General features: G+C 37.2%; 2 protein-coding genes across 3 annotated transcripts in view; both read right to left on the bottom strand.

The window, feature by feature from the left end:
- Positions 1-25,923, bottom strand: part of MARCHF1 (membrane associated ring-CH-type finger 1) — an 864,354-nt gene that overhangs the window by 677,133 nt on the left and 161,298 nt on the right. The gene's annotated exons all lie outside the window — the stretch shown is intronic.
- On the bottom strand, positions 4,047-22,988 carry LOC129480172 (putative uncharacterized protein ANP32CP). The gene is given in 6 exon segments (XM_055273912.2): positions 4,047-4,667; positions 4,669-5,123; positions 17,343-17,403; positions 18,179-18,298; positions 21,141-21,345; positions 22,880-22,988. Coding segments are annotated over 6 exon segments (1,197 nt in total). The 3' UTR covers positions 4,047-4,420.

Consider the following 25,923-nt stretch of genomic DNA (forward strand, 5'->3'; position numbering starts at 1 on the left):
TGATCTCTGACCTTCTTGTTTCCATCATTCAACAAGTATTAACTGAGACTTTTTGGACACTATAGAATAAAGTGGGTTCCTCTTGTTCAAATGTTTCAAGTGGCAAGTTACAAGTTATAATTTTGGAAATCACAAGGAATTAAAAAACACTTCAGTCACTCTTGAAGCACCTGGGGCTATTTCTGTAGTCCCAAGTTAGGCATGCCAGAAAGTCCTCTTCCCCTTAAGAAATTATTCAAACCACTATACTAGGAACTTGTAGCTGCTATGCCAATGACCTTTGTCTTCTGCTAGGCACTTTTTGGAAGAAGCATTCCTTATGAAAAGTTCTAGGCACAATTTGAGTTTCTGAAAATGGTTAGAGGGAGGATACTGTTACCCACTGCAGTGCCTATGTGACTTATCTGTATCCCTACCCGGCTTTTCTTGCCAAATGCCTACACCTGTGTGACATAGCTAAATTCTTAATCAGCTCTGACTCTGCTTATTTTTAGGAAACAGGATATCTGTGGTCAGAGGTTACCTCTTAGGCAGCTTATTTGACCTCTGAAGGACCTCTAGCTTCATTATTATCTAATTTTCACACTAAATTACACTCCTACTGGTGCCATGACACTTGACAATCACCGTGAATCACGTTTTTTGGAAGATGCCAAAAAAGGACAAAAAAGAGGACTCTCCTTGATTCCAAGAAAATCTCCGTCCCTTTCCAAGAAAAAGCATGACTATTCTTCTACTTGTTCTTAATGCCCCACACCTTCATTAAAGATACCCTCTATCTGTAACTTCCCAGTTCTCAGGAGCTGAGAAGTTGATCTGCGAGCTATGCTCCCTGTTATCCAATTCCATGGCCATTGGAATAAAGCCTGCACTGCTTTAACTCTTGCTTTTGGTTTTGTCTATTGGCTTCATGACACAGAACAGGAAAGAGCTTCCTTTGGAATAATGAGGACCTTCAGTAAGAATGCGTCTTTCACTTGGATTTGTTCAATCGAGTAAATGGAATACATTTCATGTGTCAGTGTGGCTGCTGGCCACCTGGGTATTGACAATCCAATGGATGTTCTATGAGGGCAGTTTCCTAGTCTGCTCATTATTTCATCTTCAGTGCTAGAATAATTACTATGACATAAGAAACATTTAAAAAATGAGTGGGTAAATGAACAAATGCTATCCAAAATCACCCTGCATCTGTCAACAGTCATGTGCAAAGATCTATAAATTTCAGACCAATAGTCCAATGTTTGTCAGATAATTTCCAAGGACTCTTGTAATAAACAAGCTGTCTCTAAGAATCAACTGGCTTTTGTTCACTTACCCTAAGAAATTTCATTTCTGTGGTTAGAAGTTATTAGTAAGCAGCTTTAATGTTCCAGGGCCTTTAGCACATTCTAGTCTAAAACTCATTTTAAAGGTCTTGATGACTATGGTTCAAGATTAGCAAGAATGAACTATCTCTCTCAAAAGTGGGTAATGTCAACCAGAATCATCACCACATAAAAATATAAGGAAACTGAGGTAGAGACACAATAAGGTATAACACTTCCACTGCATTATAGTGAATCATAAATTAAAATGTTTGTTCTCATGACTACATTACACACAAGCTCCATTTTTTTCTGTGAAAAGAGAAAAAGAAACATAATTTTAATTTTAATTGTGTGGGTTTTTTTCTTTTAGCATTTTCAGCCTATAGTGCCAACAAACTATTAAACTTTAATGCCACAGCAGTATTCTAATTTCTAAAATTACTTTAAGAAACAGATTAAGGGCACTGCAGGTGGGAAAGGCATGATGACTTCACTGGGAGCATAATGTGAGAACCATCATGATGGATGAACAATCCAGCTAATGGAAAACATCCCATTTCACATTTCTTACCATCATAATATAAAATAAAACATAGTTAATTTTTTTTCAAAAAACTATTTTCATTTTAGTGTTTAATTACCTGGTATCTGTCAAAATCTTGCAGTTAATTAACTTTTCACACTCACAGACTGCATTTCTTAATTGTATGCTGTCATCTTACAATAAAATTTAGCAGGATAGCACTGACTAATATCAAAATGTTAAGGTCAAGTTCTGTGACACATTTAATGGATTTTCAAAAGGGAGAAAAGCATGGTTTTAACTATTTGATATCAAATAATAACATTCAAAATTTTAATATTTCAGAAATTCTAAAGTAAATTGTGTTATACTAATTAAATAATAAGTAAAATTATTTTTATTATACTTTAAGTTCTGGGATGCATGTACAAAACGTGCAGGTTTGTTACATAGATATATATGTGCCAGGGAGGTTTGCTGCACCCATCAACCCGTTATCTATGTTAGGTATTTGTCCTAATGCTACCCCTCCCCTAGACACCCACCCCCTGACAGGCCCCAGTGTGTGATGTTCCCCGCCCTGTGTCCATGTGTTCTCATTTTTCAACTCGCACTTATGAGTGAGAACATGCGATGTGTTCAGTTTTCTGTCCTTGTGTTAGTTTGCTGAGAATGATGGTTTCAAGCATCATCCATGTCTTTTATTTTTTTTGTCACTCATTAGCTCTAAGTTCTTTGAGGACATGATTTATTCTTTACTAAATCTTTGTATTCTCTCTACAAGACCTAGAAAATTGTTTTTTTTCTTGTAACCAGCACTCATATGTTTACCAAATAAGCAAAAGGAGAATATTTTTCCAAATGCAATTTTATATGTAAGATCTCAGAATTCTGATGCTACTATAAAAAAGGATTAAAAAGAGAAAATTTACTGTTTACATTAATGGGAAATGTGATATTAGGATATTATAAATATTTTAAACAAAGCTATTGGGTAAAATATAATCAAACTAAATAAGATATATACCTCAAGTTCTCTAGAACCTTTTTTATCCAAACAATTTCTCAGACAAATGAAAATAGAAAGTTATTCTCACGTTGTGCATTAGAAGGGACCCTGGATTACAATCTGTGCCCTCATTCTAGCTCTACGACTCCCTGACTTGTGCTTGGGATCTAGACTTTAAACCCTGATAGTCTCACTTTCATGATCTATAAAATAAGGGAATTTCTAACTAAAACAGACCAGGAAGATTATACAGATCAGCAATAAAGTTCTACAAAGATAAGCCAATGACACTTCATATATGGTCCCTAGCTTGTTGGACACCTTAGAGTTTACTCTTACTCGGTTTTGAATTAATCTAAAATTATAAATCATTTTTTGAGTCTTTATTGAAATTCTATATGCTTTTATTTTTATACATGGTATTAGTTAAGTGAGTTATTAGCACTTAAAAAATGATACTAATAACTACTTTATTACTAGAATTTATTGAGGTCTCCAATTCTATGCTAAAAACAAAAATTAATGCAGAAAAATAAACACAAATATAATTGAAATGCTGCAATTTTCCAGCAATCATTATATTCATGAATGCCTTGACTGATAAAGGTATTATTGATGATAGCATTTAATTACTGCTCTTTATTAATTTTTAATTATGTTACTATTAGTTTCATTCATGTTATTTGACTTGTCCCTGGTTGTATTTTTCAATGTACAATGATAGTTATTTGTCTCAATGCATTTTTGCTCAGCTTTTAAATAAAAAATGTATAGATGGACAGTCTCTAAGGTACAATATATATTTTCCACACTGTTTTTGCTAAAATAACTATATTCATAATGCCCCCAGGTATGCTTTATTATTTCTTTGCAATGATTTTGCATGATTTAATAATTTGCAACACGCTATTAAAATAAAATTCTGAGATATTTGAAGCTTATAAATCATTGTTTTAATACATAAAGTCAAGTATAAAGTGCATTATTATTTTTCCAAAAATTTGCTTTAGCAACAAATTATTTCCGTATTAATAAATTTTGAAAACAGAATTTGCTTTAACAATACATTTGCTGTAATTTGTTTTAAATTTTTAGCAACATTTTCATTGCAAATATTTTCTTTCCTCTTTTTTTTTAAATCCTGGAGCTTATTTTACTTGAACATAGTAGCAAGCATTAATAAGTGGATTGTAGTTCCTTTTCCATGGACTAAAAGGACTATACTTAAAAGAAAAGAATGTGTAAAAAAAAAAAAGAAAGAAAAAGAGAGAGAATAATTAATAGAAATCATTCTACAAAGCTAGTATCCCAGTTAATATTTACAAATATATTTTTTTTGGCAGTAAAAATAGTATTTTAGTCCACCATCTCCTGCCCTCCCCTCCCCTCACAATCCCCAGTACACTTTTCCCGTCTCGTTCCCACAGCAACATTACAATCAGAAAAAAACAAGTTTCAGGGGGCAGGATTGGACTGGACGGGGGACGGGATATGGGTAAAAACAGTCAAATCACAATAGGAATTTTTCAAAATAGGTTATTCCACTTAGTCATGATCTTCTCCCTCATCTTCAGGTTCTCATTTTCTCTTCTGACCCCTTTCTTCTTCACCAAGCTCTTCTTCATCTTCCTCGCCATCTACCTCTCCATTGTTAAAACCTTCTTCATCCTCCTTCTCCTCTCCACTCACGTCCTCCTCTTCACCTTCCTCCTCCTCATCCTTGCCCTCCTCATCTTCCACTACCTGAGCATCTTCATCATGCTCCTCTTCATCCTCATCCTCCTCCTCGTCATCCAGGCCCTTCACGTAGCCCTCAGTATCCGTCAGGGGCCTCCTTGTGGTCCCAGTAACAGCCATCGAGATATGTTAGTTGCAGGAGGAGGTTGAACACGTTTTCTCGGTAGTTGTTCAGGTTGGTTACTTCGTTGCAATTGAAAAGGTCTAAGCTCTTGAGGTTTTCTAACTTTTTCAGTGGCTCTATTGTGCTGAGGTCTTTAATTTTGTTGCCACTTAAATTTAGATGCGTGAGGTTTGGACACTTTTCTGCCAATACTTCTAGGCCCCCTGAGACTCTTAGTTCAAGCCTCTTAAATTTGTTTAACTTTGGTAAGTTTGAGATTGAGGTGAGGCCTCCGCTGATTGTACTTAAGCATTCCAGTTCTTCAAATTCATCCATTAGGCCTTCGAGTTTTCCTTCATTCGACCGACTGTTGTCCACGGCAAGTTCTTTCACATCAGAGGGCGCCCTGTTCCACAGCTCTAAATGAATCCATCTGTGCATCTCCACCTCTCACGCTCTCTCTCTGCAGAGGCTCTCTGCCAGCTGAATTCAATCAATAAACCTCGAACCCACGGCCCCACGTTTTAGGACTTTGAAGACTCAAACAGCTCCACTCGGTTCTTGAGCCCCAATATTTACAAATATTATAATAAAGGGATTGATAAGTAACCTGGGTCAAGCAGAACAATTATTCAAGTATATAGATCTTCCTAGTAAGAAGGTAGGCGTGTGAGACTAAAGGAAATCTTATCTGACGCTCACATTGATAATTTGTGAATACACAAGGCACTCCCCTCTACACTACTTACTTTGAATCAGCCTTCACAAGTACCCATTTTTCTTTTTACTTTTAGAGACATGACATGGGATATCTTTGAATCTACAGACTAGGTTTAAAGTGACCTGAGAATATGCATCACAGATAGTAAATAACACAATGAACCATGAAAGACTTATTTTGGTGACATCTCCCCTCAAATGAAAGAATAAAACGCCAAAAACATCCTGTAAAAAGCTAAATCTAGGAGGGAGCCAAGATGGCCGAATAGGAACAGCTCCGGTCTATAGCTCCCAGCGTGAGTGACGCAGAAGATGGGTGATATCTGCATTTCCATCTGAGGTACCGGGTTCATCTCACTAGGGAGTGCCAGATGGTGGGTGCAGGACAGTGGGTGCAGCACACCCTGCACGAGCCAAAGCAGGGCAAGGCATTGCCTCACTCAGGAAGTGCAAGGGGTCAGGGAGTTCCCTTTCCTAGTCAAAGAAAGGGGTGACAGATGGCACCTGGAAAATCAGGTCACTCCCACCCTAATACTGCACTTTTCCGACGGGCTTAAAAAATGGCACACCAGGAGATTATATCCCGCACCTGGCTTGGAGGGTCCTATGCCAACAGAGTCTCGCTGATTGCTAGCACAGCAGTCTGAGATCAAACTGCAAGGCGGCAGCAAGGCTGGGAGAGGGGCACCCACCATTGCCCAGGCTCGCTTAGGTAAACAAAGCAGCTCAGAAACTCCAACTGGGTGGAGCCCACCACAGCTCAAAGAGGCCTGCCTGCCTCTGTAGGCTCCACCTCTGGGGGCAGGGCACAGACGAACAAAACGTCAGCAGTAACCTCTGAAGACTTAAGTGTCCCTGTCTGACAGCTTTGAAGAGAGTAGTGGTTCTCCCAGCATGCAGCTGGAGACTAAGAACGGGCAGACTGCCTCCTCAAATGGGTCCCTGACCCCTGACCCCCGAGCAGCCTAACTGGGAGGCACCTCCAAGTAGGGGCAGACTGACACCTCACACAGCCGGGTACTCCTCTGAGACAAAACTTCCAGAGGAACGATCAGGCAGCAGCATTCACGGTTCATGAAAATCCGCTGTTCTGCAGCCTCTGCTGCTGATACCCAGGCAAACGGGGTCTGGAGTGGACCTCTAGCAAACTCCAACAGACCTGCAGCCGAAGGTCCTGTCTGTTAGAAGGAAAATTAACAAATAGAAAGGACATGTACACCAAAAACCCACCTGTACGTCACCATCATCAAAGATCAAAAGTAGATAAAACCACAAAGATGGGGAAAAAACAGAGCAGAAAAACTGGAAATTCTAAAAAGCAGAGCACCTCTCCTCCTCCAAAGGAATGCAGTTCCTCACCAGCAACGGAACAAAGCTGGATGGAGAATGACTTTGACTAGTTGAGAGAAGAAGCCTTCAGACGATCAAACTACTCCGAGCTACAGGAGGAAATTCAATACAAAGGCAAAGAAGTTAAAAACTTTGAAAAAAATTTAAACGAATGTATAACTAGAATAACACAGAGAAGAGCTTAAAGGAGCTGATGGAGCTGAAAGCCAAGGCTTGAGAACTACGTGAAGGATGCAGAAGCCTCAGAAGCCGTAGTAAAAAACTGGAAGAAAGGGTATCAATGATGGAACATGAAATGAATGAAATGAAGTGAGAAGGGAAGTTTAGAGAAAAAAGAATAAAAAGAAACGAACAAAGCCTCCAAGAAATATGGGACTATGTGAAAAGACCAAATGGACGTATGATTGGTGTACCTGAAAGTGATGGGGAGAATGGAACCAAGTTGGAAAACACTCTGCAGGATATTATGCAGGAGAACTTCCCCAATCTAGCAAGGCAGGCTAACATTCAGATTCAGGAAATACATAGAACGCCACAAAGATACTCCTCAGGAAGAGAAACTCCAAGACACATAACTGTCAGATTCACCAAAGTTGAAATGAAGGAAAAAATGTTAAGAGCAGCCAGGGAGAAAGGTCGGGTTACCCACAAAGGGAAGCCCATCAGACTAACAGCAGATCCCTCAGCAGAAACTCTACAAGCCAGAAGAGACTCGGGACCCATATTCAACATTCTTAAAGAAAAGAAATTTCATCCAGAATTTCATATCCAGCCAAACTAAGCTTCATAAGTGAAGGAGAAATAAAATCCTTTACAGACAAGCAAATGCTGAGAGATTTTGTCACCACCAGGCCTGTCCTAAAAGACCTCCTGAAGGAAGCACTAAACATGGAAAGCAACAACCGGTACCAACCACTGCAAAATCATGCCAAATTGTAAAGATCATCAAGGCTAGGAAGAAACTGCATCAAATAACAAGCAAAATAATTAGCTAACATCATAATGACAGGATCAAATTCACACATAACAATATTAACTTTAAATGTAAATGAGTTAAATGCTCCAATTAAAAGACACAGACTGGCAAATTGGATAAGGAGTCAAGACCCATCAGTGTGCTGTATTCAGGAAACCCATCTCATGTGCAGAGACACACATAGGCTCAAAATAAAGGGATGGAGGAAGATCTACCAAGCAAATGGAAAACAAAAAAAGGCAAGGGTTGCAATCCTAGTCTCCGATAAAACAGACTTTAAACCAACAAAGATCAAAAGAGACAAAGAAGGCCATTACATAATGGTAAAGGGATCAATTCAACAAGAAGAGCTAACTATCCTAAATACATATCCACCCAATACAGGAGCACCCAGATTCATAAAGCAAGTCCTGAGTGACGTACAAAGAGACTTAGACTCCCACACAATAATAATGGGATATTTTAACACCCCACTGTCAACATTAGACAGATCAACGAGACTGAAAGTTAACAAGGATACCCAGGAATTGAACTCAGCTCTGCACAAAGTGGACCTAATAGACATCTACAGAACTCTCCACCCCAAATCAACAGAATATACATTTTTTTCAGCACCACACCACACCTATTCCAAAATTGACCACATAGTTGGAAGTAAAGCTCTCCGCAGCAAATGTAAAAGAACAGAGATTATAACAAACTGTCTCTCAGACCACAGTGCAATCAAACTAGAACTCAGGATTAAGAAACTCACTCAAAACTGCTCACCTACATGGAAATTGAACAACCTGCTCCTGAATGACTACTGGGTACATAACGAAATGAAGGCAGAAATAAAGATGTTCTTCGAAACCAATGAGAACAAAGACACAACATACCAGAATCTCTGGGACACATTCAAAGCAGTGTGTAGAGGGAAATTTATAGCACTAAATGCCCACAAGAGAAAGCAGGAAAGATCTAAAATTGACACCCTAACATCACAATTAAAAGAACTAGAAAAGCAAGAGCAAACACTTTCAAAAGCTAGCAGAAGGCAAGAAATAACTAAAATCAGAGCAGAACTGAAGGAAATAGAGACATAAAAAACCCTTCAAAAAATTAATGAATCCAGGAGCTGGTTTTTTGAAAAGATCAACAAAATTGATAGACCACTAGCAATACTAATAAAGAAGAAAAGAGAGAAGAATCAAATAGATGCAATAAAAAATGATAAAGGGGATATGACCACCGATCCCACAGAAATACAAACTACCATCAGAGAATACTACAAACACCTCTACGCAAATAAACTAGAAAATCTAGAAGAAATGGATAAATTCCTTGACACATACACCCTCTCAAGACTAAACCAGGAAGAGGTTGAATCTCTGAATAGACCAATAACAGGCTCTGAAATTGTGGCAATAATCAATAGCTTACCAACCAAAAAGAGTCCAGGACCTGATGAATTCACAGCCGAATTCTACCAGAGGTACAGGGAGGAACTGGTACCATTCCTTCTGAAACTATTCCAATCAATAGAAAAAGAAGGAATCCTCCCTAACTCATTTTATGAGGCCAGCATCATCCTGATACCAAAGCCAGGTAGAGACACAACCACAAAAGAGAATTTTAGACCAATATCCTTGATGAACATGGATGCAAAAATCCTCAATAAAATACTGGCAAACCGAATCCAGCAGCACATCAAAAAGCTTATACACTATGATCAAGTGGGCTTCATCCCTGGGATGCAAGCCTGGTTCAACATACACAAATCAATAAACGTAATCCAGCATAAAAACAGAACCAAAGACAAAAACCACATGATTATCTCAACAGATGCAGAAAAGGCCTTTGACAAAATTCAACAACCCTTCATGCTAAAACTCTCAATAAATTAGGTATTGATGGGACGTATCTCAAAATAATAAGAGCTGTCTATGACAAACCCACAGCCAATATCATACTGAATGGGCAAAAACTGGAAGCATTCCCTTTGAAAACTGGCACAAGACAGGGATGTCCTCTCTCACCACTCCTATTCAACATAGTGTTGGAAGTTCTGGCCAGGGCAATCAGGCAGGAGAAGGAAATAAAGGGTATTCAATTAGGAAAAGAGGAAGTCAAATTGTCCCTGTTTGCACATGACATGATTGTATATCTAGAAAACCCCATCGTCTCAGCCCAAAATCTCCTTAAGCTGATTAGCAACTTCAGCAAAGTCTCAGGATACAAAATCAATGCACAAAAATCACAAGCATTCTTATACACCAATAACAGACAAACAGAGAGCCAAATCATGAGTGAACTCCCATTCACAATTGCTTCAAAGAGAATAAAATACCTAGGAATCCAACTTACAAGGGATGGGAGGGACCTCTTCAAGGAGAACTACAAACCCCTGCTCAGTGAAATAAAAGAGGATACAAACAAATGGAAGAACATTCCATGCTCATGGGTTGGAAGAATCAATATCATGAAAATGGCCATACTGCCCAAGGTAATTTATAGATTCAATGCCATCTCCATCAAGCTACAAATGACTTTCTTCACAGAATTGGAAAAAAACTACTTTAAAGTTCATATGGAGCCAAAAAAGAGTCTGCATCACCAAGTCAATCCTAAGCCAAAGGAACAAAGCTGGAGGCATCACACTACCTGACTTCAAACTATACTACAAGGCTACAGTAACCAAAACAGCATGATACTGGTACCAAAACAGAGATATAGATCAATGGAACGGAACGGAGCCCTCAGAAATAATGCCGCATATCTACAACTATCTGATCTTTGACAAACCTGACGAAAACAAGCAATGAGGAAAGGATTCCCTATTTAATAAATGGTGCTGGGAAAACTGGCTAGCCATATGTAGAAAGCTGAAACTGGATCCCTTCCTTACACCTTATACAAAAATTAATTCAAGATGGATTAAAGACTTACAGGTTAGACCTGAAGCCATAAAAACCCTAGAAGAAAACCTAGGCATTACCATTCAGCACATAGGCATGGGCAAGGACTTCATGTCTAAAACACCAAAAGCAATGGCAACAAAAGCCAATATTGACAAATAAGATCTAATTAAACTAAAGAGCTTCTGCACAGCAAAAGAAACTACTATCAGAGTGAATAGGCAATCTACAAAATGGGAGAAAATTTTTGCAACCTAGTCATCTGACAAAGGGCTAATATACAGAATCTACAATGAACTCAAACAAATTTACAAGGAAAAAAAAACCCATCAAAAAGTGGGCACAGGACATGAACAGACACATCTCAAAAGAAGACATTTATACAGCCAAAAAACACATGAAAAAATGCTCAGCATCACTGGCCATCAGAGAAATGCAAATCAAAACCACAGTGAGATACCATCTCACACCAGTTAGAATGGCCATCATTAAAAAGTCAGGAAACAACAGGTGCTGGAGAGGATGTGGAGAAATAAGAACACTTTTACGCTGTTGGTGGGACTGTACACTAGTTCAACCATTGTGGAAGTCAGTGTGGCAATTCCTCAGGGATCTAGAACTAGAAATACCATTTGACCCAGCCATCCCATTACTGGGTATATACCCAAAGGACTATAAATCATGCTGCTATAAAGACACATGCACACGTATGTTTATTGCGGCACTATTCACAATAGCAAAGAGTTGGAACCAACCCAAATGTCCAACAATGATAGACTGGATTAAGAAAATGTGGCACATATACACCATGGAATACTATGCAGCCATAAAAAAGGATGAGTTCATGTCCTTTGTAGGGACATGGATGAAACTGGAAATCATAATTCTCAGTAAACTCTTGCAAGGACAAAAAACCAAACACTGCATGTTCTCACTCATAGGTGAGAATTGAACAATGAGAACACATGGACACAGGAAGGGGAACATCACACTCCGGGGACTGTTGTCGGGTGGGGGGAGGGGGGAGGGATAGCATTAGGAGATATACCTAATGCTAAATGACGAGCTGATGGGTGCAGCACACCAACAAGGCACATGTATACATATGTAACAAACCTGCACATTGTGCACATGTACCCTAAAACTTAAAGTATAATAATAATAAAAAAATTTTAAAAAGCTAAATCTATCCTTTATTGCTATCATCATGAATTATGAATTTTCCACTTCTGACTAACAATGTGATCTTGGTTGTATCTGTTCTGTCAGATTATAACTAAAATCAAAGTATCTAACTAGGTTTAGATACTGCAAGTGGTAGAGGAATAAAATTTGAATGGCATGTATGTTTATTTAGAGAGTAATAATTTTCTACTTTCTGAGACATTTATATTTTTAATGAGCAAGGAAAATACTATTTCTAGTGTTAATTAGTTCTTACACAAGGATCATGAGATGGTTTTCAGCAGGTACTAGTCATATGTTTTACATTGACAAAATATGCTATATTAAAAAATAATATTTCCCTAAAACAATATTTTCACAGGCTATGAGATTTGTGGAAAAACACTCAGGAAGAAGATAAATTAATATAGTGTTCTAATGAGAAGTTAGCAGCACAGGCATTAGGAAATTTGTGTCTGAGCCGTAATTCCACCAGGAAACATTGCAGAAGCCTTGAGTAAACAACATTTTTTGCTTCATTTTCCCCATCAGTGACTTGGGAATAGAAGTATCATTTCATCTTGTCTCATACTATGTCCCATAACCAAAAGAAGGGCTCAAAATCCTAAAAGGCTAAAATTCCAGACAAATAGAAATACATTCCCTGAAACTCTTACTATAAGAATATTAGCAATAGATTCAAAAAACTAAAAGGCTAAAATTCTAGGCAAATAAAAATACGTTTCCTGAAATCCTTACTATAGGATATGAGCAAAAGATTCAAATACAACAAGCAAGAGTAGCTAGAAAATATCACAGATTGCACTAGAAAAATGTTTATGGATTTTAATAATCCTATTCAGTTTACTGACTAATGTGTGCTCAGATTGATCATATGTTCCAAATCCTATAACCCACACATAGCAAGAACACTGAGATAATTGAAAGATCTTACATAAACTGTCTTGAAAGTAAGACTTGCCTTGTGTACTTCTCAAATAGTTCCATTCTGTACACCCTCACTGACACTACTGGATTTCAAACCTTCAACATTTTCTTTTACATAGCTTATACAATAAACTTTTCACTGTCATTGAACTCTATCCTGTTTTGCTCCCCACAGATTGATCTACCACACTGACATCAAAATCAAACTTCTACGCCGGGCAGGGTGGCTCACGCCTGTAATCCCAGCACTTTGGGAGGCCAAGGCAGGCAGATCACCCAAGGTCAGGAGCTCGAGACCAGCCTGGACAACATGGTAAAACCCGGTCGTTACCAAAAAAATACGTTAGCCAGGTGTTGTAGAGCCCGCCTTTAATCCCAGCTACTCAGGAGGCTAAGGCAGGGAATCGCTTGAACCCAAGAGGCAGAGATTGCAGTGAGCGGAGATCACTCCACTATACTCTAGCCTGGGCAACAGAGCGGGACTCTGTCACACACACAAACACACACAGAGAGAGAGAGAGAGAGAGAGAGAGAGAGGGAGAGGAGAGGAGAGGAGAGGAGAGGAGAGGAGAGGAGAGGAGAGGAGAGGAGAGAAGAGAAGAGAAAAAAAATCAAATTTCTAAGGTGTAGATATGACCGTTTTATTTCCCTGCTTAAAGTTTCAGTAGCTCCCCAGTGGCTTCCCAATATCTTATCATGACATATATGGGGCTCTGTGCCCTTGAACCTACATATGTCTTCAGTCCTTGCTCCCATGGCACAGTACTTCTGTGTGCTCCAGCAAACTATTGGAAGTTCCCAGGAAGGCAGGCTACTTTTGTGCCTGTGTACGTTTGGTTCTTTTGCTTTTTCCTGGGACCTCCTTGCAATCTTTAGTTGCCTTTGGTTACTTTTCCTTTAAGCACCAGTTAAGATATCCCTGCATTCGGAGAAGCACACCTTTTCTGCACTCCTATGCATGGTACATATATTTTTATTACTGCATTTACCACCTTGTGTTATTTATTGTGTATTTGGCTCTCCCTCTATAAAGACTTGTTCATCTTACAATTTGGATTCCTAGTGTCTATTATATTATTTACTGGCAAGATGCCCGCAAGTTATCATTATAAACATTAAATAGTCATTTTGAGCTCTTTCCCAGAAGAAAAATCAAGGATGGCATCAGTCCTAATATGATTACCATATCTAAGATGCACTTCTCTCTCTACCCTCTAACATATTGTGCTCTGAGTTATGCTTAGACAGTGATTTACCATTTCTAAATATAACTGGTACCTGTTTCCTGCACATAAGTCTTGCATAACTGGTTCAAGTTTATTTATTTTTCAGGGTACAGTCCTATAAAATATGTCTTCGTCCTTTACTTTTCCTACCATGGTCTTTTATCTAACACACAGATCAAATGTTTGTAAACTAAATGGATCTCACAATTACCTTTCTTCAAAAATGTTATACATTTCTTTAACGATTTATTCTTCAAATATTGTATGACTTCTACAGCACAAGCATTAAGTTTATAACAGTAAATAAGGGAGAAATATCCCTCCTTTAATGACCCAGGTATCCTAGTAAGAGTAAAGAAAGAAATAAACAAAGTAGATAATTTCAAAAAGTAATAAGCGCTAGGAAGTGAAGAAAACAGAATGATGTTCTCTGTGGAGCAGCCATAGGTGTATGCAGGTGAATGGTTGGAAGATCTTCCTGAGAGGGTGATGACTGAGCTAAGATCCAGTAAGGACCTGGAGTGGAGAGCATTCCAGGCAGAATGAAGAGCCAGGACCAAGACCACGAGGTGGAAACAGACTAACAGAAAGAAAGCCAGACCACGAGGCAGAAACAGACTAACAGACAGAAAATCAGGTCGACTTGGCTAAAAAGAGTGAGCTAGGGGAAAGCATGGTGGGAGAAACATGGTTGCTGAAACCAACTTGTATTTTCTTGGCTTTAGAAACCAAGAAAATGCATTTGGGTTTTGTCTTAGCATAATGAAAAGACATGTAAGACTTCTGAACACGAAATCTGACATGTTTTACACGACATGTTTTACATGGTTTTGTTTTTTGTTTGTTTGGTTTTGTGTTGTTTTGTTTTGAGATGGAGTCTCGCTCTGTTGCCAGGCTGGAGTGCAATGGTGCGATCTCGGCTCACTGCAACCTCTGCCTCCCAGGTTCAAGCAATTCTCCTGCTTCAGCCTCCCTAGTAGTTGGGACTACAGGCACGCACCACCACACCCAGATAATTGTTTTGTGTTTATAGTAGAGACAGGGTTTCACCATGTTGGCCATGATGGTCTCCATCTCTTGACCTCTTGACCCGCCCGCCTGGGCCTCCCAAAGTGCTGGGATTATAGGTGTCAGCCACCGTGCCCGGCCAAGACTGATCTTTTAAAATGAATTTTAAGTAGGACAAGAGTTGGGAGGCTATTGTAGCAGTATAGTCAAGACATGTTAGTGGTCTGGAAAGGGAGAATAATGGATACAGACTGAAGATGACTTGCTAACAAATTGCACATGAGAAGCAAGGTAAAGAGATAATTAAGAATAACATATGGGTACTTGGTTTGAGCAGCTAGAGGGATTTGGTGTCATCTCAATGGGGAAGAATAGGGAAGGAACAAATTTAGGGACAGAAATTCAGTATTTTGTTTGTAGAAAGGCTAGCTTGAATTTGATGTCCAAATTCCTTAGTATAATGTATAAGGCTTTAACTTTTTTACTGTGACATATAAGCAAATTCCTAAAATATTAAGGCAAGAAAAAGAAAAATGTAGCTAACTATTCTTTCCTTCAATGAAATAGATACTTTATGTTTCTACTCAATTAAACAAATATTTATTGAGCATTCACAGCCAGAAACTATGTCAGACTCTAGGGCTATAGTAGTGAATGAAATGAAAATATATCAGCTCTGCTGGAACTTGCAACTGATAGGGAAGAAAAACATGCAAAAAATTATGCTATGTGTTTATGAGAGTTACATAAGAAAAAGTTTCAGTATGGGAGCCAAGAGCTTAGGGAGTTGACCTTGATTTAGAGATCAGGAAAGCCTGCCCAAGAAAATGTCATTACATTTAGATGATTTGAAGGATGAACAGGCATTGTCTAAGCTAACGAGATGGTGGAGGGGGAGTTCCAATCAGAGGACGTAATCTACACCAAAACCCCAAAGTGAGAGAATGCAGTAGATATTATGAACTATAAAATGTTCCATATGACTGTATCTTAGAGTGTAAGGGGCAAAAGTGGTGTGAAATATGGTTGCAGAGGCAGGAAGAAGTTATGGAGTATGTTGGTAAGGAAATAAAACACTTAAAGCGGAAGAGTGGTATAAAATAATTTGTATTTTTAAAAGACTAGAATGTGTAAAAAGTTAATTTTCAAAAAAACCCTCATTAGGCAGATTTTATTATCCCCATTATATATGTTAGAAAATCAAAGCTTAGGCTGTTTCAGAAACCTGTTCAAGGCATAGCTAGTACTCAAACTAGGATTTAAATCAAATTGGATTTGATTAAAGTCCATGCTTTCCCACTATGCCTTGCTGCTTTATAATCTGTTAGTTCTTTCTGCTGTATCTACACAATGGTAGTCACAGTTCTCGAATATTTCCTACTATTTGCTTATGCCATTTCGTAAAACGTAAAAGCATCCTTCAAGATACTGGAAACATGGATTTACTTATCAAACTATAGTAACTGTAGTGGGACAATATTTTGAGGTAGTCAATGTAATGTTTATTCTCTTAGTTCCTTTTGACCTATATCCATCCACCATTAAACCAAAATGGTGAAACACATAAAAATACACACACACACACACACACACACCGACAGAAAGAGAGAGAGAGAGAGAGAAAATAACAGAGCAAATTGAGTTTCTGATTTTGGAGCTGTTCACCCCCTCTCTCTGCTTGATATAGACAATAGTAATGAAAGCCCTGGATTTCAGTGCCTAGAATCAGACACCCAGTGGGGTTTTATGGGATTTTTAGAGCTTTATTGTAAAAATCACATTTTAAACATTGGCAGACTCAAACAGCTTATATCAACCACAAGGAAGGAAGGATGTATAATAATGGAGCAATTTTATTGGACATTCAGGAAATGGAAAGAAGGAAAGAGAGGGATGGGGGGTGTGTGGCTGTGTGTGAGAAAGAGAGAGAGAGAGAGAGAGACAGAGAGAGGGAGAAACTTATTTTGCTAATTTGGCTCATTCTATTGTGGAGAATTGGTAAATCGAAAATCTAATGGGGTAGCCTGGCAGCCTGGAGACTCAGCAAAGAGTTGCAGTTTAAATCTAAAGGCTGTCTATTGGTCTTGCTCCTTCTTACTCCATGGAAGATAGTCTTTTGTTCGATTGCAGTCTTGAACTGACTGAATGAAGCCCACCTACATTAAGGAGGGTAATCTGCTTTACTCAAAGTCCAGCTGTTTCAACGTTAATTTTACCACCCTCACCCTGTGCCAAAAACAAAACAAAACAAAACAAATAAACCTTCATAGAAACATCCAGAATAATGTTTGACCAAATATGGGTACCATGCCCCTGCCAAGTTGACATATATCCGTCACTGAAGGACTTTGAAAATAGAGATTGGCCTGACCTTCAATCTGGACTCTAGGGAAAACACCCTCGCTTGAGAGTAGACATCATCGTGAAGTAACCTTGAGAAGAAAGTAAAAGAAACAAAAAAGCTGAGACTGAACTAAAAATGGGAAGTAACTGGGTTACAATTGTAAAATGTGTTTTGTTCTACTATCATGTTTAAAAACAGATCTACAGAAAAGTTAACTTTAATTATAAGGAATAAAAATATGTATTTACACATCTGATTTACATTTGTAATTCTAAAATTATGACTTCGCTGCAGTGTTCTGGGCATCACTCTACTAGTACCCAGTCCCTGTATTGGAATTGTTTGATGTGACTTCTTTTTTCCTTACTATATATGAGAAACAGGCTTGATTATGTTTATGTGTCTAAGCATGTTTGATAGATAGGTGCTAAATTGAAGTATGTGGCATGAAGTCTCATCAAACGTCAAAAATTCTCAGATTTAACGTCATTTCATCAAAGTAAAAAACAACAAACTGATAGTTCACCATTTTGAACATGGTTAAAAGTAGAACAAATATTAGAAATCGACGTATAAGAGCAGTCAAATAAAAATAAAACTGTTTTTCACTTACAAAAATTGTTTTGGATGAGTAATGTTTTTCTTCAGATTTTAGATATGTACCTCCACAAAAGAATCCATTTTTAAAAAATCACGACTTTACTTTTTGCTCTTTGAGACAGCCAGGCAAAGGGAAAATAATATGAACTTTTTACATTGTGTGAGTCACATTTTACTGTAAGTACAGGACATATTTTGCCAGTGAAAAATGACATTAAATGTGTCATTCTTTGTTCAGTAGCAATGACCCAGTTATAGCTAACCAGTTTGTGCTAAAAACTTTGTGCCTAATGAAATATGCAAGAAGCTTGTCTGATTCAGAAACCGTGGAATCCTGAAAATGCATACTATGACAGGCATCAGGAAGCTGGTAATGGTTGAGGCTGTGAAAAGAATGTCAAAGGTAATGCTGAAGGTGTCAAAAGACAATTCAGAGCCAAATACTGAGAATTTTCTCTGCAGTGACACTTCCAGCCTTATTCAGCTTCATCAGAAGGTAATTTATTCAAGGCCTTGTAAACTTAAATGGGAGCATTAAATATTTAATTTCACAATTACAACATTAAATTCTCTTGCCATTTCAGCATTTTGATGTCTCTGTACAATCAAGAAACCTAATTTCTTTTAGTATAAACAGTTAAATAAAATAGTATTCAATTATTTTTTAAAAAAAGAGATCCAAATGCAGTGAACATTTTCTGAGACAATGTCTTAATTCTTATGTAGTGTTTTACTGTATCCATTCCTTTGATTTACTGACTTTAAATCTACTATTCTTATTTTAATCCTATATAAACACTTTATTCTTAATCCCATATAAAAGATTGATACTAAGAATTCATTTCATTGTTAGTAATTGACAGACAAGAAAACAATCTATGTATAATGATTATATTCTGCCACTAAGTAATGATGAGAGCTTATCTTTACTGAGCAGTCAATATGTCCTCAAACTGTGCAAAGAACTTTACTTGATTATTTTATTTACTGTTTATAAAACATAATAGTATAGGCACTATTGACACTTGTATTTGAAAAACTAAAATAAGGCTTATGTAGGATAAGTTGCCCAGAGTCATATGGTGGAACCTGGGCTTGAACTCTGGAAACTCCAGGGCAAACTCGCTACTATAAACAGTTTTGCTGGGGAATAAACTAACAGGAAACAGGCATGTCCATTGTCCTCAATTGATTGCCTAAGAAAAAGAAAGATTTTAAGTTTTCTATTTAATTTAAAATAACCAAAATTGTTCTAAATGAGTAATCAACATAGGTTCTATCAATTTAGTGATAGTATGAAGATATAATTTCTGTTTTTCTTTGAAATACTTGCTAGAAATTTGAAACATTTCTGTTATTTCTTTGCTGTTATACTACCCAAGGTTGAGCCACAGTTGTCTACTTAAAAAAAAAAATCTAACTATTCTTGAATTTAATTTAACCTAGAGTACTATATCTCTACAACCATAAAAAATAGTGAAAAATAATTTGTACGGTAGCCAAAGAAAGGAAAATCTAACTGAACTAAACAATTTGATAAAATTTTTCAGAATGATATACTTCACAGTAGTATCTTCTGAGCAGTATACAATTAAACTCAAACTTCATTAACAATGACCATTAATAATAGGCTCAGCTTTAATAATATGAAACAAAAACTACATTCAAAAAATACTTGAAACTGTAAATGACCCACTCTATTAATCTATTCTACTCCATTTGGTATTCTTAGATTTCTTCTTCTGAAGACTAAAAGTAACATGACATCCCATCCCCCAGTTATCTTTGTTAAAAAGTGAAAATGAAAAATAATAAATATTTTGGCTGGGCACAGTGGCTCATGCTTGCAATCCCAGCACTTTGGGAGGCTGAGGCGGGCAGATCACCTGAGGTCAGGAGTTCGAGACCAGCCTGGCCAACATGGTGAAATCCCGTCTCTACTAAAAATACAAAAATTAGCCGGGCATGATAGCGGTTGCCTATAATCCCAGCTACTCGGGAGGCTGAGGCAGGAGAATCGCTTGAACCCAGGAGCCGGAGGTTGCAGTGAGCCAAGATCATGCAATTGTACTCCAGCCTGGGCAACAACAGCAAAACTCAGTCATAAATAAATAAATAAATAAATTTTATTTCATAATACACAAACCAAACTAAAGTTTTTTAGTATTTTTTATTTTTTTATTGAATGGGCCAGAGTTGTTCCAAAAAACTTGTTCATTAAAACACAAATTAAAAGAAGCTTCAGTTTCTAAAATTTGGAAGTGCTTTGTTACATCAGACATCAAACTAAGAACTAAAAAGGTACAAGAGGAAAAATTTTCAGTCCACTGACTTACTGTAATACAGTCTCTACATTCACCTTTGTTTCAAGTAAAAAAGGAAGAATATTTTATTTTCAAAGACTATAAACCTAACTTTGAATTGGGGCCTCACTCCTTTGAAGATTCCTTATTGTGTAACTGTAAGATATTCAAATATATATTGGGAATTAGTAACTATACTTAATAATTTTATTTAATAATTGTAAATCAATAACAAAGGAAAAAACTCTGTAAACAGTAGAGAAAAACCAAGTTTTAAATTATAATTAACAAGCATGATAATACCAAATAAAAATTGTATTAATTTTATCATTAAAATTTACCATACATACTAAATAAAAATGATGATATAATAGTAACAGGGGATATTGACTGAGAATTTATTACGATGTAGGCACTGTTCTAAGCATTTATTGTATAAACTCTTTTAACAATAGAAAGTTCTTTTCCTCATTGATTTTTTTGCAGGTGAGGAAGGGGTAATAGAAGCCATTATTAAGAAATGAAGAGTAGTAATATATACCAAGGTAAGTCATCATTATTTTGTTTTACAATGCATAAAAACATTATTTCCTAATACGTCTGTACAACATGATCTCCTGGTTACAGCACTGCCAATTTGGAAATGTTTAATCCATTGTGGGCCAATACGTTCAATAGTTTTTTCAATTTTTCATTTTAAGTTTATTCATTTATTCATTTGACAAGTATTTCTTGGAGGCCTACTATGTTACAGGCACTGGCAGTGAATCCAGATGGGAAGAAAACAGACAGTATTAAACCAATCACCACAACAATAAATTTACAAATATAAATTGTGATAGTTTCAATAAAGGGAAAGCATATTTTATTAGGAAAACATTAAAGAGAAACCAGTTTTGACTGGGCCAGAAATAGATAAAACCTCACTGCAGGTTTGGAGTCTACTGTGCTGGGGGGACCGAGGTGAGGCAGCTGCAGCCTAGAGCTAGCAGATGAAGGGGTGTCTGCCTCCCTACTGGTGTTCACCACAGCAGTGGAGTCAAGGCAGTTGTAGGGGGAACGGGGGTCCCCTGCTGAAGACTGTGTGCACTGTTGCACTGGAGTTGGTTTGGGACCAGGTATGGGAGCTAAATTATGAGAACACATGGTCACAGAGAGGGGGAACAACACACACTGGGGCCTTTTGGAGGGTGGAGAGTGGGAGGAGGGAGAGGATCAGGAAAAATAACTAATGGATACTAGGCTTAATAACCTTGTGATGAAATAATCTGTACAACAAACCTCCGTGGTACAAGTTTACCTATATAACAAACCTGCACATGTGCCCCTGAACTTAAAATAAAAGTTGAAAAACAAAAAACCTCACTGAATGAGGGATATTTAAGTAGAGCTTTGAAGACAGGAACTGCCAGGCCAAGGTTTCAGGGAGGAGCTTTCTAGGCAAGGGGGATTGTGTATGAATCCCTGATGTCTAAGAGCTCTGTGTCTTCAAGGGATTAACTCATTACTGTCTCTGGAACAAAATAAAGGAAGCTTGAGAAGGGACTGGAGAGGCAGGGAAGGGCCCAGGCCTGCTAGGTCCTATCAAGACTGTGGAAAGAAACTCAGGTGCAATGGAAAGGTATTTGAAGGGTTTGATGGAAGGGAGTGACAGAATTTAAACTGCATCTAGAAAAGATCCTCTCTGCTGACACACTGGGCTGGATTCTTTCTTCCTGCCTCCCCTACCTCCCTTGCAAACTGGGAAGTATGAGCTTTATTTAATGCACAGCCGTAAGCATCTAAAGTGAGTTTATCCCAAAGCTGAGTATTTGTAGACAACCTGCAGAAGTTTAACATTTTCCTGAGTCTTCCCAGATGTTATCTGAAGTTATTTCCCAAAAAGAAGTAGTAATCTTTGCCTCCTTACTTGGATTTGCCTATAGAAGGAGTAAGTGCCATTCCTCTCAACATGGATAAAGGATCAAGCAGGAGAGAAAAGATTCTTCACAAGTAGTGTCAGACAAGGACAGTGCTATTTCAAGAGAAGAAAAGGAGTGAGAGCTCTGGGTATTGAAATGGGCATTTAAAAGCTGCCTTGTGGGAAATTGGTTAAGCTCTGGAGTTCAAGAACAGCCTGGGCAACATGGTGAAATCCCATCTCTAAAAATATACAAAAAAAATTAGCTGGCTGTGGTGACATGTGCCTGTAAGTCCCAGCTTGTTGGGAGGCTGAGGTGGAAGAATCACTTGACCCCAGGAGGTTCAGGCTGCAGTGAGCTGAGATCATACTACTCTAGCCTAGACAACAGAGTGATACCCTGTTTCTCTGTCTCTGTCTGTCTCTCTCTTTCTTTCTCTCTCTCTCTATATATAAAATATATATACACACACATATATATAAAATGTTTGTGTGTGTATAAAAGTTGCCTTGTATTCTAAACATTAATTGAAAAAGTGAAACTGGTTGTAATTTTTTTGCATTAACATTAGTTAAAACAATGGTCTTAACAGATAAAGAGGAAAAATCTCAGTGGCTTAACATATTAGTTTCTCTGCTCAATCAAGAACAAAATGTGATGCCTGATCAGAAGATTCTCCTCCAAATAGTAATTCAGGAATGATTTTCTTCCAATTTATAGCTCTACCACTTGGACAATGTATCTTCCCAGATCTCCGTACTCATCTGTACTGTATCCACCTTTGGGAGAAGCATGAGCTTCATGCCAGAGAGGTTCTTATGGCCCAGGGCTGGAATCTTCTCATAGTGCACTGGCCAGAACTTAGTCATACTTAACTACAAGGCAATCTGGAGCACCCAAGAAGAGGAGGAGATGGATTGATTAGAAGCTAGATAGTCTCTGAAACTATAGGATGTCATATGACATATGTGTTTGAAAATCCTGCAGTGCAAAGCAAATAACATGATAGCAGAGAGATCCCGATTTATGGAGAAAAAGGAAGGGCCAAAAAGCAAAACAAAACAAGAAATTTTTAATATTATGCTTTTATATATTAAATAATGTTGTCCTCATTGTATAAAATAGTGTTACAAATTGCCTTTCCCTTACTTGAACCACTGGCTTTACTCATAAAATTAGTCCTCTTCATTTAACATGCATTTGTATAATTGGAATATTTTACTAATAGGATAAAAATCTCTTAATTAATTTTACTAAGTGGCCTCTAGAAGAAAATTTAGATTTCATGGAAATCATGTGTAATTTATAATTAATGATGAGAAAAGCCCCAACCATTAAAAGAAGAAAAAAATTTTTAATGCAGTGAAAAGGGATAATTAGGCCTTATTGGCTAATGAGTTATTTGAATAAACATCTTGGCTAGGCAGTTACATATAATTAAATGTTTTCTACATTTTTTATGAAATTATTCTTATTGAACAGTACAAAAGAAAGTTCTGCTATATTATTCTAGTTTTCAGTTATAAATAAAAAAGCATTTAAACGCAAACAAACATCACTCTGATTACAGTATGGAATATTAATTGGAAAGAGGCAAAAGTGTGAATAAACTGATTGATAAGAAAACTATGACATTTTCCTAAGTATAAGAGACTTTGGATCACTTATCAGCATCTGTGAAGATGAGAAAAAGCTGATGGCTTAAAGCTGAAGAACATTTTAGAGGTAAAATTGACACAGCTTCATGGCAGATTATATAGAGAAGATGCAGAAGAGAGAGATATCAAAGATAATTACTCAGTGGCTAGCATGAGCAACTTGAATGAAAATTCAACTAACCAAGAGGGGGGAAATTAGAAGATAAATAGATATGGAAGAAAGATCAGGAGTTCAGTTTGAGGCATATTGAATTTGAGATACCTGTATATTACCCAGTTGGGGAAGTCAAGAAGACTGTCATAGATATGGGCTGGAGCTCTGAAGATCTGAGTCATCTGGACATATAAATATTGGCATTCCTTGGTATATAGATAGTGTTTCATGTTGTGATATTATATGAATAAAGCTAAGAAATGAGTGGATAAGTTCAGTTAAGGACCTCAATATGTAGGGGTTATATTAAGAATTGGAGCCAGCAAAGTTGACTGATATACAGTCAGAAAGGCAGGAGGAATCTGACTCCCATGTTCATTTCTACATTATTGACAATAACCAAGACAAGGAAGCAACCTAAGTGTCCATCAACGGACAATGGATAAAGAAAATGTGGCATATATACACAATAGAAAACTATTCTGCCTTTATAAAGAAAGAAATACTATCATTTATAACAACCTGAATGAATCTGGAGGATTATGCTAAGTGAAATAAGCCAGTAATAGAAAGACAATTACTGTAAGATCTCATTTATATGTGGAATCTAAAAAGAGTAAAATTCATAAAAGCAGAGAGTAGAACACTACTTATCAGAGGCTAGAAACATGGATAGTATGGGGAAAGGGGAGAGGTTAGTCAAAGGGTACAAACTTCCTCTTAGACAGGAGAGGTAAGTTTTAGTGATTTATCGCGGAGAATGATGATCATAGTAATAATGCATTGTATATTTTGAAAATTGCTAAAATATTAGATTTTAAACATTCTTACTCCCAAAATAATAAGTAGTTGAGGTGGTAGATATGTTAATAAGCTTGACTTAACATTTATGTGTGTGTATAGATATATATATAGATAGATAGATAGATATATCTCACGTTGGAACCCATAAATGCACACAATTATTATTTGTCAATAAAAATAACATAAAAAGAACATCAAATGTCATTTGGTAAAAGTCAAAGGCCCAGTTAAGAGACTGTTTTAAAAATAGGAAGTAATGCTGGAAGTTCTTATGAGAAAAAGACAGAAAATTGTATCCATTCATTCAACAAATATTTATAGAGTGTTTGCCAATACAAGGTATATCCTGGGTACTAGAACTGTAGAAGGAAACAAAAACTCTTTGCCCTCATGGTCTTATATTGGCCTTATAGAAACTTGACAATGGTTAAAGACCTTAGAAGAATCAGTGTGGTAAAGTAGTAGGTACGGATGCCATCTGGGAATGAGTTGAAGTGGAAAGAAGCAAGCAGGGATGACATGTTTAGACAACTATTTTGAGAGAGTTAGCTTTGAAACATACAGTGATAGAGCAGTAGCCAGAGGGAGAGGTAAATTTAAATGAATATTTTTAAAATATGGAGGATGCTCCAACATGTTTGAATGCTCATAGGAAAGAATTATTGAAAAGGGAGAGATAAAGAAAACAGTGTGAAAAGTCATGGAACAAAGTCCCTGAGAAGAAAGAATACTATTATGGGGTAATGTAGCATATTATTTCCTTTGAAAGCAACTAATGATTTGCTCTCAAAGTGATGATGATGATGATAATAATAATAAGTGGAAGAGGAGAATGAGGAAGAAAAGAAGGAAGAGGAAGAGGAGGAGAAAGAGAAGGAATAGAAACAACAACAAAAACAATAACAACTATTTAATACAACAACCATCAACAGTCATTAAACATTCGCTCTGTCCTAAGGATTAAGCAAAGTTCTCGGCACACATTTCTCTCGTTTAATCGCCATGATAGCCATATGAGATGACATTATTTTCCCCATTTTTCAAGAGAGAAAAATGAGGCACACCAAGGTATCTTGTTTATGCAGTCATCCAGCCAGTAAGCGATGAGTCAGACTTTCAAGGTGCCAGTGTTTCTGTCTTCAGAGCTTAGGCTCTGAATTATTTAAAGACATTTTTCTATTTTGATAT

Source organism: Symphalangus syndactylus, chromosome 4, assembly GCF_028878055.3.
Source record: "Symphalangus syndactylus isolate Jambi chromosome 4, NHGRI_mSymSyn1-v2.1_pri, whole genome shotgun sequence".
In the NCBI taxonomy this organism is placed as follows: domain Eukaryota; kingdom Metazoa; phylum Chordata; class Mammalia; order Primates; family Hylobatidae; genus Symphalangus; species Symphalangus syndactylus.